The 17,501-nt window shown below is 42.4% G+C and overlaps 1 protein-coding gene across 1 annotated transcript in view; it reads right to left on the bottom strand.

Annotated features, from left to right (window-relative positions):
* Positions 1–1,804: 1,804 nt before the first annotated feature.
* Cog6 (component of oligomeric golgi complex 6) overlaps positions 1,805–17,501 on the bottom strand; it is a 37,949-nt gene continuing 22,252 nt past the window's right edge. The window contains exons 14-19 of the mRNA XM_028763623.1: positions 13,813–13,944; positions 13,337–13,504; positions 10,349–10,456; positions 9,484–9,537; positions 6,903–6,982; positions 1,805–2,917 (exon numbers count right to left, since the gene is read on the bottom strand). Of these exons, the coding sequence (XP_028619456.1) occupies positions 2,770–2,917; positions 6,903–6,982; positions 9,484–9,537; positions 10,349–10,456; positions 13,337–13,504; positions 13,813–13,944 (690 nt within the window). The 3' untranslated portion in view covers positions 1,805–2,769. The remainder of the gene's footprint in view (positions 2,918–6,902; positions 6,983–9,483; positions 9,538–10,348; positions 10,457–13,336; positions 13,505–13,812; positions 13,945–17,501) is intronic.

A 17,501-nucleotide genomic window follows, 5' to 3' on the forward strand; every position in this document is an offset into this window, starting at 1 on the left:
CTCCTTCTCTTCCTCCTCCTCCTCCTCTTCTTCCTTCCTCCTGCTCCTGTTCCTCCTCCTCCTTTGGTAACTTCTTTCTTTAGGGAAATGCTTAAGTGGATTGCACATGTATTGGAGTTGTATATAAGGCTCTGAAGACACACAGTGGGCACCACAGGCCTTTGTCAAATGCATGGTCTGCAATGGGTTTTCCCCACTGTCTTCCTTCCCTTTCTTCCTCCCTCTCCTCCCAACACAGTGTTTCTGTGTAGCCTTGGCTGTCCTGGAACTTGCTATGAAGACAAGGCTATCGTCAAACTCAGAGATCCCTTCTGTATCTGAGTGCAGGCATTAAGGGTGTGCACCGCCAGGCCTGGCTTGCTTTTCATTTTCTTATTTAGATTTTGTTTATTCGCTGAGAATTTCATAGAATGTGTTTTGATCATATTTATTCCCCTCTCCCAACTCCTTGTAGATCTACTTCCTCACCAATCCAACTTCGTATTCTCTGTCTCAAACCCCTTGCATTGTGCTGTGCTAGCTAACTAATCTGGGTATGGAATCTGCCCTTGAGTGTGGCAAAAATACTAGAGGTCATCCTGTTAAAGAAAACTGACTCTGTCTTCCTCTCAAAGACCAACAGTTCATCAGCTTAAGACTGAGTGCCAACCTCTTCTACACTGGGTTTTGTCTGGCTTAACTTTCACAAGTCTTGCCCTTAAAACACACTTTTAAAAAATGTTTGATGAAATCCATCCCCCTCCTATTGGGTGTCATTGAAAAGAAACTCTTAATAAAAACTGTGTGTGTAGGGGGAGTGAGTGGGCTCTTGGGTAAATGCAAGACCACAAAGATTTATAACAAGTTCTTTCTTTATAGTTTTTGGCTCTTATATTTCATTTTTCCAGCCACTCTGAGTTCATTTTTCAATATGGTTGAGATGCAGTGGATCTATGGTTGTTCTAGCCACTTGTGAAATGTTCTACTGAAGAGTACTGACAGCCTTATTTGCTTTTTATCTAGACATTAACTGTGTCTAGATATATGGGTTTACATCGGAACTCTAACCACAGTCCTGGTGTGTAGTAGTTAACACTTTTAACTCTCTGCCTTATGATAGTGGGAAAGTTATACCCACTTAGTAAAGCTCATACTTCCATTTTGAAGTTGACCTTCCTCCTGGGGTTTTGATATTCTGCACCTGTCAGTGTTGACAGCAGCAGCAAGCCCATTATCACCAGCATGTCACCCTGATGAGCAGTGTGGGTAAGCTCTGCAATTCATGGTTAGGTGGCTGGAATGAATTTCCACTGGGCATTGTCCTCTTAGTCTGGGCTTACTAGAATGTAACCCTACAGTGAGCTCAACAGGGCCTGTCTAGGCCCATTTTGGTGGCAATATATTATACTCAGTACTGCTGCACTGTTTGGTTTTACAATTGAGATGTTTTGGCCATTCACAGTTTCTGAAAGAAAAAAAAAAGGCAGACAGAATTTTCATAGGAATTCCACTGATCTGGAGAGCACTGCCACCTTGAATCTCTAGCTCTGCCCACATGACATGTACTCATTCTCATGAATCAAGCCATCTTTAATTAGGGTATATTTATGCAAATCAATACAGTTCAAAACATAAAGCTTGACACTCAGTAGGCCTTACTGCTGTTCTGATTGTTGGCCTTTATCACCTGTTGTTAGTTGTTACACGCTTCTCAGCTCACTACCACACCACATCCCACCGGAATCTGTTTCCTCTGTTGTATGTCCTTTTTATCAGTATTTTTTCCAAAACGAATTTGTGAGAAGTATAAAAATACTACAAAGACTGTTGCTCCAGAAATAGTTTAATATATATTAAGAAAACCAGATAACAAGAAAAAATACTTTTTCTCTTAGCAAAGTGCTAAGTGCATCAATCTTTTTTCACAGTAGAAATAATTATGTACAATGTAAGTTCCTGCCTTATATTATGCTGTTTTGATAAATATGCCATATAAAGTCATTGAACAGACCGACTGACCTGACAGATTGACACCACAATGGATATCATAGTTGCTTTTGTTCTGAACAACCCTGCGACTCTGAGCACAGAACAGTTTGGTGATGGACAGACTGAGTGACACTCTATGGCGAATATCCATCCTGGAACAGGAGGCTTCCCTTGTGCAGGCTGAGGCTGTCTGCATAGGAAGCCTACTGAAGGGTATTTCCCTCTCTTTTCTGATCTTTCAGCTGAGTGTATTTAAACACATACAAACCTGCACCAGGCATGAAAGTAGGCAGAAAAGGACAACAGCCTGAATTCTGCTTTCCCTATCAACCTATTCAGCACATATCTGGGGGACAGAGACATGGGTTAGGTTCAAGAAGCTATTCATTACAACGAAAGCAGAGGAATCTTCCATAAGGGGACATTCATTCCCTATAACAGCTGTGGTTTAGATGTCACATAATATTAACTTAGAAGTCATCCTACTTAATTCTGAAATCTTCCATCTGACTTTTTGCTTCTATTTATAATCCCAAATCCAGGGGACCATTACACTGCTATGCAGAGGCAGCTATTGGGCAAGAGAACATTGCTATCTACAGAGGAGATACAGCAGTACAGATTCAAGTCAATATTGATTTACCTCCATGTTAGCTGAGAATGAAAGAAATTGACCTACAACCTCCTACAAGGAAAACTATTAATTCTCAATCTTCAAAGTAAAGACTTATAGATTAAAAACCCAAACCACCCTTGGTGTTGTTGCCAGGCAGCAATAATCTGCAAACAGCATCAACATAATCAAGAGAGCAGTGTCTTCACCTGCTCAGGTGACCGGTGAAGGATGCTCTCCGGATCTTTGTATGCGTTGACTGGATTCATCACAGCTGCATGCACTTCCCCATAGGCTCTGCAGACGAGCTCTGTAGACTGCTTTATAATCTGCTCCCTATGGATGAGCAAACAAAACCAGAACATGACATAAGCCTAGTAACTGTAAGAACACATGTCTGAATCATGTCACACTTCAGCTCCATGCTGACCAGTTCCTACTAATGGGCAGTATTTATTGTTTGTTAAAGTCTTTGTCATCATGTGTAGCCTCCTAAGCCAGGGGCTGCGTTTTACCCACTGCTTGGCCATTAAGACCAGAACAGTGCCTCACGAATAGATGTGCCTGGACTTATGGTGGGCTTACATCTCATGAAACAAGCTAAAAAAGCATTAAAAAAGAAAAATGCATTTAATCTCCAAAAAGTAGAGCCAAGTAACGGTGCATCTCTTGTACCAGTTTCTCTTGTGGGGCCTTGTAAGTGTTCACACCAAGAGACCAAGCTGTTCTCCACAACTCAAACTCCCCGACACATCTCACAGTTAGAGAGCACTTTACAAACGATCCATGCTGTAAATTACAGAGCAAATAGAATAACCACGGAGCTAATTTACCACAAGAAAAGTGAGTGAACTGAGGATCGATCATCCTCACATTTCTACCAACTTTTTATGTCCTTCAAAACACTGAACACTAAGAAATTGTTTACCCAGTTACAAATGTCAAAATTTCAAAACTCTTAGTACAGATGACTAAGGAAGTGCACAGAGAAATCATTCTTATTAAAACATGTTCATGTAAATTGGTTGTATTTGAAACAGTTATTTAAAGCACTGAGCTACCAAATGAATTGCTTGCTTCTAGAATCAGGGAGCTTGTTATTCAGTACTTAGGATTCTCGTTGCTTAACAACCCTCAGCATTACCACAAACCTACTGTTCCTAAAAATAGCTTCTGAGACCACTGAGAGTGCGCTTTCCTTAGGGTGCAATCTAATGCACACTGGGAGAAAGACTTGAACAGTTAAGGGCTGTGCATGCAGACAACACATTTTGCACTCAAGGTGTATACATTACAGACAGCAGGGACATGCACCATACTTTTTCATTCAGTCTGAGGATCCCTGCCTCTCCACTGGAGTGCACCGTCCTCTACATCAAACAGTTACCTACCAGGATGGACTTATGGCTACTGTCTCGCTGTTTGCCTTTTCTTGTTCTATCTGTGCTTTTCTCCATCATCCTTTGGTTGCTTCAGAGGCTGCTGTAAGGGTTACTGTCTACCCTCAAACAGGGTTAGGCACCCCACAGAGAATTTAGTAGCCTATGTCACCTCAGCAGCACACTTCTGCTTCTCTCTAAAGGGTCCCTTAAATGGTTCACTAACTCACTTCCATGCTCAGCCTGTCTATAGGCTGAAGAATTCTCCATAATTCTGAGGTTATTTTCCTCATCTTTTTCCTTCATTCTGAAGAATTTCCTTTATTATATCCTACAGTGTAGTGTCCTGATGTTTATACAGATATACAATATACTATTAGTTTTGCTCCTTGCTTTCAACAGTTCTTTCGGTACGATTTTTGCTTTACTGCAGCTAGAAGTTGAACCCAGGGTTTGCCCAGACCCTAGGTAAGTTCTCTACCTTTGAGCCCCAAGGACCATACAATTCATGCTGACACTCATTCAGCCAGCTAAAGACAGCACTATCTTCTGGTTGTACTGTATGCAACCTAAAGTCATCTCCTATAAACACTGACTCTTCCCTCTGGCTGCCTCCAGATGCTTCTCTTATGGTAATCAGATATCATGTGATGATGGTAACACTCTTGATAACCTGAGGACATTGGAATGCCCTTGTGTGGCTTCTCTGTTCAGGCCTACTCAGCTTACTGTGCATGCAGACCCACATTTCCCATCATGTCTCCAGAAAGTTCTTCCTGCATTAGTTCCTTTTGCTCATGGGCTTCCCTGCCTGGTCTTTCCTTCAGGAGGGATGAATGTTTCATTTTAGATACTGTACTTTTCAAGTGTAAGTGCAGCAGTCTTTGTAAAATTTCTTTTCTTACTCTCTCAGTGTATTGCTGCTTCCCTTTAATCCATGGGACAAGTTTCCAATGCTTGCTGTAAATATCTGCTAATTCTACATGCATCAGCTGTGGTGGGTCTGTTTCTATTAATGGAATATTTGTTCTCTTTTGGGTTCCCGTTTTCCTGTTCCTAAGCAGTTCTGGGATGTTCCTATAATTCTAGATGGACGCATGTCTTCATGTACGACACTACCAAGTCATCCTTCAAAGCAGTGAGCTCTGCTAGGAAGGCAGTGAGCTGAGTTGAAGACTAGCATGGTAGTTAGTGTGAGGCTCAGGACGGAGGCCTTCCTTCGGCCCATCTGTAACAACACCGTCCAGGCTACAGTTGGTTTTCTGCAGATTAAGTTTCCACAAGTTATTCTTTCTTTCATGTTTCCTTTCCTCTACTTAATTAAAAACTTGTTTAGTTTTGTTTATACAGGTTGTTTATCCAGATAATAAATACAGTTGCTAGTTTCAAGAAAAACACATCCCACTTTCTTCAAATCCAAATAAATAAACAAAACAACCCCCACAAAACAAAAACCAATTATTTCACTAAGCCCATTCTTTTACTTTTAATAAATATAAGAAAAAAATTGAACCTAAAACTAAAATAGCTCTTAAATCATATATACACTCCTCCATGGTCATTTAGAAACATACATGCTTGCCCGTTTCTTTCGTTCCTTACAGAATGTATTCTGACACTGGCAGAGTCATAAATGAGGTTTCTATGATGCTCAAGGTGAACACTCAAGTCTGGCATCAAGAGACAAACAGCTTTCTAGTTTATCCAAAAGTAAAAGGAAAATGTCTTTAAAACCATTTATTTTTCTATTTCTCTCCTTATGTTCTAGACTTCCTGGTCCCGTAAATCTGCCTAATAGTTTCCTTCAAGACCAAATGTCCAATCAAACTCTTTGTTGAAAGACAAACCTTGGGACAAACAAGTTCAAATGGGGCACTGTGCATGCAGAGGACTCACTGATGTAGCTCCGCCCTCCTTGCCTCCCTCACTCAGTAGCCCCGCCCCCCTTGCCGCCACACTCAGTAGCCCTGCCCTCCTAGCCTCCTCACTCAGTAGCCCCGCCCTACTTGTCTCCTCACTCAGTAGCCCCGCCCTCCTTGCCTCCTCACTGCTGGAGTTCCAACCTCAGGAAAGAGACCATCAGTGTGTTCATTCTGACCCAGCATCCTTTCAGGAGTTTGCAGTGGTTATTCAAATTCAGTAGCTATTTTCTACATTCTTAATAAATATGCTGCTCTAAGTTTAAGTGACATTTCAGGCTGTTATTTCCACAAAGATAGAAGGATGTGTTTTAACTCTTAATCACTACTCTGGTGCATTGAATGTACTTAATTCTTACCTATTAGAGTAGAAAGAAAAATGCAAATTTAGTATTGACTAATCTCTTACAGAGAATTGTATTAGTATTTTTCTTAAAACCAACGATGTCAAGTTATAGAATGCCTTGCTACTTGTAACTGTACTATTATAGTGTTTTAGTGTATTAGATGGATCTAAATGTAGTGTCTTTTGTCTTGAACACACTGCCAATAAACAGGATAACTCGACATACAACTTTTCACCTTGTCCTGGTGAGAAAACAGCACACACTCAGTGGAAACCATAAGGCAAGTTTTGAACTTTGAACTTTTCCAAGGTTGGCTTCTCCGTAGTCTGTTTTACCCTGGGCAGCGGCAAGCTGTGCCATGTTATCAACATTGCCTTCACTTGCTTACAATATAAAGAAATTTGGTGTTATATCTATTTGACTTCAACTGTAGTTAGAGTAATTTAAAATCATTACCAAAATAAATTATATATTAATGAGAGATGTTGAAGGGAAATCGGGCAAGGAGTAAGTATGGCTAAGGTAAACTATTTGGAGTACTAAGGCAGGAAAACCACTGAAGACTATAGTTCTTCAAAAGCAAATATCTCAGTCTTAAAAACAACTTATTCTAAAGAAAAATATCTGATATTTAAAAATGTATGCATTTCCCCAAATCCTAGGAGCAGACACTTACTTCACTGTGGCACTGAGTAGGTTGTTCAGCTGTGGCATCAGCAGGTGGTCTGGGGCTGAGAGGTAGCGGTCAAACTGAGCCTGAGAGAAGAATAAACACAACATTTATAGACGGCTAAGGAGTTACCAAACACATGCTCCTGGGGAATGTTAAAATTCAGAAAATCCCCATCATAACTCTCTAGGGATATTTGTTCAAATAAGCATCTCTCTCTCTCTTTTTTTTTTTTTTCCCAAGACAAGGTTTCTCTGTGTAGCCATGGCTGTCCTGGAGCTCACTCTGTAGACCAGGCTGGCCTCGAACTCAGAAATCCACCTACCTCTGCCTCCCAAGTGCTGGGATTAAAGGCGTGCGCCACCACTGCCCGGCCAAATGAGCATTTCTTCAAACGCTCTAACATCCTAGAACACCTATATTAAATGCATATGCACCAGGGTTTGAAAAGGTTGGCAGAGTATAGAGAAGAGAGAGTGTAAGAGTTAACATACAACTTTCATTTTGTGTGTGCAAAGTTCTGTGTGTACACATGTTTATGGGTGCCCGTGTGTTTGTGTGTGTATGTTTGTGTGTATGTGTATACAGAGGACAGAGGACAACTTTGGGGACTGCTCTTCAGGTACCATTCACCTTTTTCATCACCAAGACAGAGTCCCTAGTAGCCTAGAACTTTCCAAGTGGACTAGGCTGGCCAGTGAACCCCAAGGATCTGTGAGCTCCCCCCTCCTCTTCCCAGCACTTGGGACTACAAGCATACACCACCATACCTGGCTTTTTAAGTGGGTGCTAGGGACTGAGCTCGTGCTCTCAGACTTGTGTGGCGAGCATTTTACTGACTGCACCATCCCTGAACCTTATGTCTTTCTAAGAAAGTTAGGTCTTCTTAAGTGAATCCTAAATCCAGTCATTAGAATTTTTAAACATGAATTTTTCTCTGAAATTCCAGTTTCTAGTATATATATGGTATGATTGTTCTTTCTATGTGGACTTTTTTACCATGATGTAATGTACCCTACGCATTTCACTTAGACCTCTAAACTGTAGACTCTCCAACAGCAACACTGCCAGTCCTCCTGTCTCTTCTACAGAGTTGTTAGCACATGTCTTTTAGTTACTGTTAGTCCTGGAATATGGCTGTGATGGTTAATGTCAATTGTCTGCTTGGCAGGACCTGGACTCACCTGGGCAGGAGTCTCAATGATGACTGTCTAAATTAGGCTGGGCTGTGGGCATGCCTGTTAGAAATCTTAACTGGGTTAACTGTGAGAAGACCTATATTGAATTTGGGCAACACCATTTCATGGGTGGGGCCAAATGAACAGCAGAGGGGGGCCGAATATGTATTGCTCTCTTCTGACTATGGGCTGCATATGATGGTCAGCTGTTTCACATCCCCATCAAAGTAGACAGCACCTTTAACTGAGTTAAAACAAACCTTTTCTCCATTAACTTGATTTTGCCAGAGTATTCTATCATAGCAACAGGAAAAGAAACTAAGGCAGTAATGTGGAGGGCACCTCTGGTGTCAGAACTGCTCATCGGCATCCACCTGCTTTGCTAGGGATCATCTGAAGAACTCACAGATGGCACCTGTGGCAGGCGAGCCACCAGGCTCTGGAAGCTGACTTCCTGGGTGAAGGAGCTAAGGAGTTATGTCAACTGTGCTGCTGTGAAACACAGAGTTTCACTTACGAGTGACAGGGCTACATGACTTACAAGTCATGCACAGAACATACATGCACACCTGTGATATATGGAAGTTTAAGTCGGAAAAGCATGGTGCCCAAAGTGGTGCTCATCCTAAAAGGAAGGGGAAATGTCTGTGTGTGCTGGGGGCTGTGTATGGTGTGTGTGGAAGTGTGCATGACCGGATGTACGAATTTGAGTATGTATTAGTGTATATGGATGTGTATGAGTGTTTATTTGTACACACATGAGACTAGCAATGTATGTTTAAGTGTATGAGTGTGGATATGTTTATCGGTGTGAATGTGCTCGACTATGTATACCTGTGAGTGTATATGAGTGTACGTATTTGTGAGCTTGTGTGTATGGGTGTGTTCATGTGTGTGACTGTGACTAAGTGTGCATGTGAATGGGTGTGTACATGCCAGGCAAGCATCCTACTACTGCTACAACTGGAGCTGCCTACTTGAAAAACATAAACTGAGGGTTTCATGCGTCTCCTTCTGAGGAGTAACCCACTATTTTAAAGACAGAAATCCATGTTCAGTTATCATCTCAGGAAAAACCAAAAGTGCAGAGCAGGGACCACGGTAGTACAAAGTCTGTTGTTCACAGCCTAGCTTCACATCTGCCACCACTCCTGCTTCTCCGCCAGATTAGGAACCAAACTCTGAAAATAAAGAAATCCTAAACTGCACTGGTGACATGACCGAGGCCTGGTGGAAGGTTCCAGCACACAGTAAATCCCAGGAGCGTTCATAAAAGGCGCACACACACACAGGAGCTGTTACTGGGCTCCAATTGAACAGCTGTCACCTAGGACATTATCACCATACAGTAAGACATGGCCAGCGCTGCCTAAGGAAATCCCACTTGAAATGCTTTGTTACACACTTACCATTGCAGCCTTCAGTGTCACAGAATCTAGGTTGGGGACATTGGCTAAAGCACCCTATAAGAAAGTTATAAAAAATGGTTCATTAGAAGATTGCCCAAGTTCAGAAAATCACATAGTTGCTACCAAAGAAAAGTGGCTTCTCGTAACTACAGTGAGAGTCGGGCTGTAATTGAGAAGCAAAAGCACAAGTCATCAACAACGGAAATACCACAATCCTAGAGATTTACTCAGAGCAAGGAAGGAAAGTGACAAGCACTTGGAGGTTGTGGAGAGGTGTGGAGGCCACAGTCTGGTGTGGAGGCCGTGGCCCTCTAAGCGAGCAAGGAACAGTGAAGAAGTGCTTGCCCTGTCAGTCCACTTCAGCAAAAGGCAAGGACAAAAGCTGCTAAGTCTTTGCTTTTTACAGCAGGATGGCTACTTTGTGTTAGGGTTTTCCACCACCCCAGAACCTATTATTACTGGGATTCTGTAAGACTATTTCAGTTCAGAACCTTTTTCTTTAATGATCTGCTACGTTAGATGGAGGATATTACTTGTCTAGCAGTCTATACATTCATTTGGCTGAAAATAAAATGAGACTTTAAAAATCCATCAGTATGAACACTGTAAATACTTTATAATACCAATTTCTCTGTCTTCCCATCATGTGACACTAATTCCTAAATATTCTCATTACTTATCACAGAGAATTATTCTCCTTCTCAGGTGCTCTCGTAACCCTGACAGTCACGGTGCTTAGCCAGTCTCAGTGCAGGGCATGATTACAGAAGAGAGGTAATCAGTAGCAGGTCCATGATTAAAATCTAGAGTCCAGCTCCAGAAGCCACCCCTGAGCTGCCCCTTTGCCAGGTGAAGTGGTACTCACCTGATCAGGTCTATGTTGCTGTATAGTATTGTAGATGTAGCTTAAGCCTACTCTAGTTAAAACGTAAGAGGCTTGCTCGTTGATAAGAGTATCCAGATGGGCTTCAATCTAAAATAAAGCACAGCAGAAGAAGTGTTGTAGAAGACAACTATCAGGGAGAGCAGGGAGAGCAGAGCACACTGGGGTGGGTGGCCATCATGGGCCTGACTTGCTGTGGCCCTGACTGCAGACCCCAGGTAGCCTCTGTCCAAGAGTGCTTCCCCCAGTTACAACTAACGAAAGTTCTAGGGCTGGCCACTAGCTAAGAAATATGGGTTGCTTCTCAGCTGCTTCAAAAGCAGAACTCAGAAGTCATCACAACCATGTAAAATAAATTACTCAGGGAGAACAAGGGCTTGAAGGCTACATCCTGAGCCTCCTCTCCCTTCCCTGGACAGCCCAATCTCTGAAGAACCTTTGTGGGAATTGGTGCTGCTGCTGAGAAATGGAGCACCTGCAGGAGAGCACCCCCATAAAAAGAAGCTGCTCTTTGCATTTGCCAGGTTCCCCCTTCCCTTACAAATCATGAAGCCTCCCTGGTTTTACCATCCTGTGAGCTACACAGAGCACCACCAACTCCTAGTTAGCAACTCCAGTGCTAGCACTCCTCCCACCAAGAAGCCTCCCACGGTCTTCTTTTTCATGTAAATACCCAAGGAAGTACAATTAAGAAAGGAAATACAATTAAGAGTACTTCTTGGATTTACTGAAAACCTAAGAAAAATAATTCATTCAAATGTAAGGGTTTAATGAAAGTGAAAAAGAAGACAGTTACTGCTGACAGCCAAGTCTGTGAGCTGGAAAAAAAGAGAGAGAGAGTATGAAACAGGACAAAAAGAGTGAGAGTAAATTGGAGAAGAGACCCATGATATGAAACAAACATAGGCTCTCCAGAGCATAAAACAGTAACACACAGATAGACAGACAGACAGACAGACAGACAGACAGATAGATGATAGACAGATAGATAGATGATAGATGGATGGATAGATAGATAGATGATAGATAGATGGATAGATAGATAGATGATAGATAGATGATAGATAGATAGACAGACAGACAGACAGATAGAGTGAGGGAGTGAAAGGTTTGAATTTTTGAACTGAAATGGCTCTCAAATGTCTACCATGGGAATAACTGGAAAAGAGAAATACCTAATATATTTTGGAGAGGTATCTGAACTCAAAGAAAAATTCTTACAGGCTTCTAGGTGGACAGACCTGGCTACTCCAAACAGGAGGGTCAGACTCCCTGGTCTTAAGGCAGTGCTGGGGAAAGCTAGGTGACAGCGGGAGATCCGTGAGGGAACAGAAGAATCTGGAGCCCTCAGCTCAACAACAGAAACTGGAGGACGCCATGGACCATAATATAGCTCCTCCCCTGTATGTCTCTAGAAGTATGTGTGCAGAGTCCAGCAAACACATCAAATGTGGTGGTGAGAATCCAGACTCTGGACAAACTAACAAACTCCATCTAAGAGATACAGAACTTTGTGCCATTCAGAAAACATACAGAACTCTGAGGACAAACATGTAACTGTTGGTAATGCAAAATAATGAACATTTTAAGAAAATAGATCTGGGACAAGTGGTAGAGATTTGGGGTTGACTTAGTGACAAATATGTGAAACATTATGAAGAATGGACATAAAAAGCACTCAAGATAGGAAGCTAATCATTCTCCCTTACATAGCTCACTTTTCAGCAGTACTTGTCATCATAGGTCAACACGGCAGCTGTCTACCTGAGAGTTTAACAGCACTGAAAAGAAGAGAGACTCCTCGGAAGGCAATCTCCTGCCTCAGATTGCAGTGTCGGTCAAGAAGGCTCAGGTGACCATGAGACAGGAGGACGAGGTCATGAGGGAAGTGGGACACAGAGAGAGGAATAGAAGACACAGATAAGCACGAGTGGGCTGAGGGGGAAGAAAGCCCCCCCCCGGGGGGGGCCTGGGGGGGGGGGAATACAATGGAGGAACAGAAAAGAGGAGAGGACAGTGAACACAGGTGCACAGATGTCATCCTAAACCCATTATCTGTGTGCTAAACTAAAAAGTATTAAAACCTTGAGCCTCTCTAAAACCTTAAATAGCACACACTAGAATTTAGAGCTGCCAATGCACATTCCAAAAGAAATGAGTGTATAAATAGGTGAATGGGAAACACTAGTTCACAACTGTGCCTTTGTACAACAAACTTCAACATTATTAAGACATTTTTATTATTGGTCATCCTCAAGTATTCTTAAAAGAATTAGAAATTAGACAATTTACATGTACCCAAAACTCCTTCTCAGAAAAACACAAAGCAACAAATCAAACTTACTGTATCCACTACCAAAGTGTTCATGCTTTTGATAACAGAACATTCAAGGTCTCTGCTTCAGCCTTGTTCCCTAGAATGCTGCATCTACCAGTCAGTCATCAGAACCAGATCCCGAGTGTTAGCCAACTTACAAACGGCTATGACTCAGCCATCATTCAGTCTTTGAGAGACACCAGCTGTCTTATGGGAACAGTAACTGTTAAACAAACCACAGCGTTTTGCTCAGTACTGCTTTTGCCTCTCTAACACATGCTGCATGACCAGAGAAATACAGCGCGCGCACACACACACACACACACACACGCACACGCACCATATATATATATATATGCATGCCATCTACACAGCACTGAACATTCAACTGAATCAGAGCTTTCTGATACCATCCATACTATGATCTGATCAAGTTCCTCAACCATCTCACATTCTGGCATTTCTAAAGCTGAAAACCAAAATTGTGTGTGTGTGCACACACAAGCATGCTTGTGTGCATGGATGCCTGTATGTTTACATCCTCTGGATAGACTACCTTAAGAAATTCATAGAGTTAGGCCATTGACATTTGTCAAAAGCTAGCACACTGAAAAAACAAAATCACAGAGAACCCACTTTCTAGCAAAATTCACCTGAAACTGAAGCATTTCTAGGCGCCGGTCTGTGAATTCAAACAGTGCCAGCGTTGTCTTCATCATGTACAGTGAATTGACCATGAACGTGGCCATGTCAGCTGTGCCTAAATTGCTGGCTGACACTGTACACATCTGGAGGAGAGGGTCCAGGACACATGACAGAACCTGTAAATGAGAAGGAAATGAATTCTTTACTTCTTAATCAGGAGATGGTCCTGGATGTATAGCCTTTCAGAATTAAATGCAGAACTAACTTGAAGATAGCCAGCTAACTTATAAAAAAGTACATGAAGATTTAATAACAAAACCAGATAGCTTAAAAATGGGCATCGCTGAAACCTTTAAAATCAAGAACTGATTTAATATTGAAGAAAAACCAACCATGAAGGGATTGTCGAATCCACTGTCACTCATACCAGTGTTTGATAGAGTGTAAGATGGAGGGACGCAGGCCCAAGGAATCTACACACTACCTGCACAAAGTCGGCCTGCCGAGCATCCAAGGGGACGACTGAGGAATCGTGTGATGCCAGGACATCCCGCAGCAACGTGAGGGTCTGACTCAGGGCAGAGCTGGGTCCCAGGTCAGGTGGTGGGAGCTCAACCTGGACAAAAAGAGCAGTTTACCCACTGCCGGTGTCTCCTTCACCAAGTGTAAAGCAGGGAGGCTCATGATGAAATCACAAATGTAACATAACACCATGTCTGATATATTACAGACCCACAAGTTACCGACAGTTGATTTGAAGGATGCCACTCAGGGTGACAAGGTTTTGTCAGCCCACTCAGAGTTACTATTATAACTTTCTATGTTAAAGCTCAAGATCTTATGAGAAAAGCTGCTATTCCCTTGAATTATGCTTATTACATATTGAAAAATAAACCTAGTTTATTTTGGTTTTAGCCCAAATTCTGAGACTAACTAAATCACATAGCAGCAGAGACCCCAACAGCAGTATCACTGAGAATGATCCCCACTCTCAGGCTGGGTGTCCAGGCTGAGGCTCTCGGCTCCACTCTTCACTGAGAGGCACTGGAGAATTCCACAGGCTCACTTGGAAAAGTAGTTCTCAGGAAGTAAGAACCACTAAAATTTGGAAGGTCGATTTAATCCTGGATCTACCACTTATGGTCTATCACTATGACCTTGGGAAGGCCAAGGCTGAGGCTGAGGTCTCTGAAGGTCTGGATGAAGTTCCTGCATCTACTGCTGAACAGAGCCCGGAAGTGGAAGCTAGGCCTAACAACACTGCTGCTCGCAAGTACCACCAGAGGGCTCCTGTGAACCTACTTTTCAATTTTGTTTCTTTTTAATATAAAAAAAATCTTATGCAAGTATGAGATTCTGTCTATGAAACTTTAAAAGACTATCAGAATATTTTTAACTTTAACTGATAAGACGGTAAATAAAACAAAATTTGGCAATTAGAAGCCTTTGTTAAGAAACTATACCCTTGTGTCAGGAAGACAGAAAGAGAAAATATTTAAATGTTAGGATTTACTTAAGAGCTTCTCATGCATAAAAGCTAATGAATAATTGACATCAGTAGGATTGGGAGAGTGGCCTATGAAAACCTTCTTTCTTTTACAAGAGTAATATTAACAAGAAAATGCTGTGAGACAAGTGAGCAGACAAGAAAATATGGTTCATGACAGGAGAAAAAAGCCAACAGAAGCTCTCACTGGTCGAGGCTAGGCGGTGGGATGATTTAAGACTTTAATATACTCAATGCCTAAAACAATCGTGTCTGAAGAACCACAGGAAGAATGAAAACAATGGCCGCCACACAGAGGCACGGTTAAACAAAAATGAACTTAAATGAAAACCTGACTGCAGGGTTCAGTAACAAATGCAGTGGGCACAAAAACTGGCTACCGAACGTGGAGCCGGGCGGACCGAGAGCACACACCCCCGGGGCAGAGAAAATGGAGTCAAATGAAGAGGAACGGAGCCCCATGAGACTCCATCATCATCAGCAGACTGCAAGTCCAGAAGAAACAAGGAACGAGGAGCAGGAAACATTTGAAGAAATAGAGGACTTCCCAAATCTGATGAACACTGATCTGACTGGCCAAGCAGGTGACTGAATGTGGAGAGCCGCATAGTGCTGCGCCTTTAAGATGGCACTGGTCTCCGCCTTCCGCCACCGGCTGGTGAGGATTCTTAGGAGTAAACAACTCCTTATATGGCTGTGGCAGTTGATCTGGCTTGTCTCCTTGTGTGTGTGTGTGTGTGTGTGTGTGTGTGTGTGTGTGTGTGTGTGTGTGTACCTATCTGCTGTTGCCACGTGGCAGACGGGGGTTGGCTAGCCCTAGAGTACTTAAGCCTGGGAGAGGCTTCCCTCGGGGGTCAGTTAGAAGATTGTTCAAAGGTCCTGAATAAACTGCTTGGAGAAGAGCTCGTGTGGTGCGTCTGCGACAACTGAATCCCAACATAAATCTGCATTGGTCTCCATTGAGACAGAGCATAACTCTACAGAGAGGCTGGGGTGATGGCTCGGTGAAGAGCATAGTCTGCTCTTTCCACAGTACCTGGTCTCAATTCCTAGCACCCACATGGTGGCTCATAACCATCTATAACTCATTAAGATTAGCAACCAATTTTGTTAATAGTGTTATAGCATAACCAGAACGCATTAGACCACACATACTTAATGGCTGCAAGAAGTAAAATAGTTGCCAAGAGTTCTATTTCTGGGAAAGGCTTTCTTTAAAAATGTAAGAGAAATTGAAACTATCAAGACAAACATACTTTTTCAGTATTTTTGTCTCTATTTCCTTTCCCTCTTTGTGAATGAAAAGACAACTCCATGAAGCTATAGTTATAAATGATGTTGGTGGACACAAAATGTAGTATTGCTGTCTATAATAGCAGCATAAGAAAGGATAGGGCTGAATAGAGGGAAGAAAGCAAAGGGTTAAGTAATGGAGAGGAAGGAGAATGAAAACCTAAGACATACAGAAAACAAAGAGTAATCGAACAAATCCAAGAATCAGAAGTCACCCAAATGTAAATGTGTTGTAGATGGCTTGGTCTTGTATTTTGATGCTAATTCCATTTTCCAGAAGGGGCTGGAGATGAGGAGAGAATCAGTATTCAGGTGACTGCTTATGAACCTTCTGCTCACCTTAATTTGTAAATTAAAGGCTAGAGCCCATGATTGGGCAGTACAAGAGGAGGTGGAGCAGAAAAGTTTGGGGGAAAAGGAGAGAGAGGAGGGCCAGAAGGGAAGAGGAGGGCAGGAAGGACAGGCAAGATGGCTGCCGATGTCCCTGTGTCTCTAGCAGTCTCAGGTAGTTATTCATGTCTAGGTTAGATAATTGGGATAACAATTCTAATTGTGTGGGCATCTTGTGTACTAATTATTTGTTAATATATAAATCCATTGGTTAACTTTAAGGATCTAGAGTTTTTATTTACTTGGTTGCTGAGTGGTGCGGTGGCTGACTGTGGGGTAGGCAACCGTGGCGTGGGGCTAGTGTGGCTAGTGTGGCTCCTGTTGAGATGAGAACACCCAGCTGGGCCAAGGTAGCCCGCTGGTAAAGCTAAATTCTGTCAACATGGCACCAGAACTATACCGCCATTAGTGCGGGAACTTACAGTGGGAACACGGCAGCCAGGCCAGGCCAGTTCCTTTTTTCTAATACCTCCCGCAACATAAATGGGTTAAACATACTCATCAAAAGGCAAAGACTAACTATGAATTTATTGTTTACAAAACCATGATCAAACTGTATGCTTTCTTCTAACAAGCCAAAAGTAAAAGGGCAAAAGAGACATATACTTTGCAAATCTTCAAGTGAAAGTTAGCACAGTCACATCAATACCAGACAAAACACAGTAAGGCAAAAGTATCACTAGAAATAAAGGCCTGTCATGATAGTAAAACGATCACTATGTGATAGAAGCTACAACAGTTACCTCCAAGGAAGCAGCTAGCAGCAGAACTCAAATACGAAGCTGACAAGGAACAATTATTGCTGTTACAGAACTCCGCTCGACTTAAAACGGGAGCCCACACAGATCTCTTGGTTCTGCTGTTTGCTTATATTACATGCTGGGTTTTCTGCTCACTTTCATAACGTTTATGATATGATACAGAAGACAAAGCTGCACCATCACATCATGAAACTGTGAAACTGTCTGGAGACCTTTTGTCAG

Source organism: Grammomys surdaster, unplaced genomic scaffold, assembly GCF_004785775.1.
Source record: "Grammomys surdaster isolate TR1022 unplaced genomic scaffold, NIH_TR_1.0 139, whole genome shotgun sequence".
Taxonomy (NCBI): Eukaryota; Metazoa; Chordata; class Mammalia; order Rodentia; family Muridae; genus Grammomys; species Grammomys surdaster.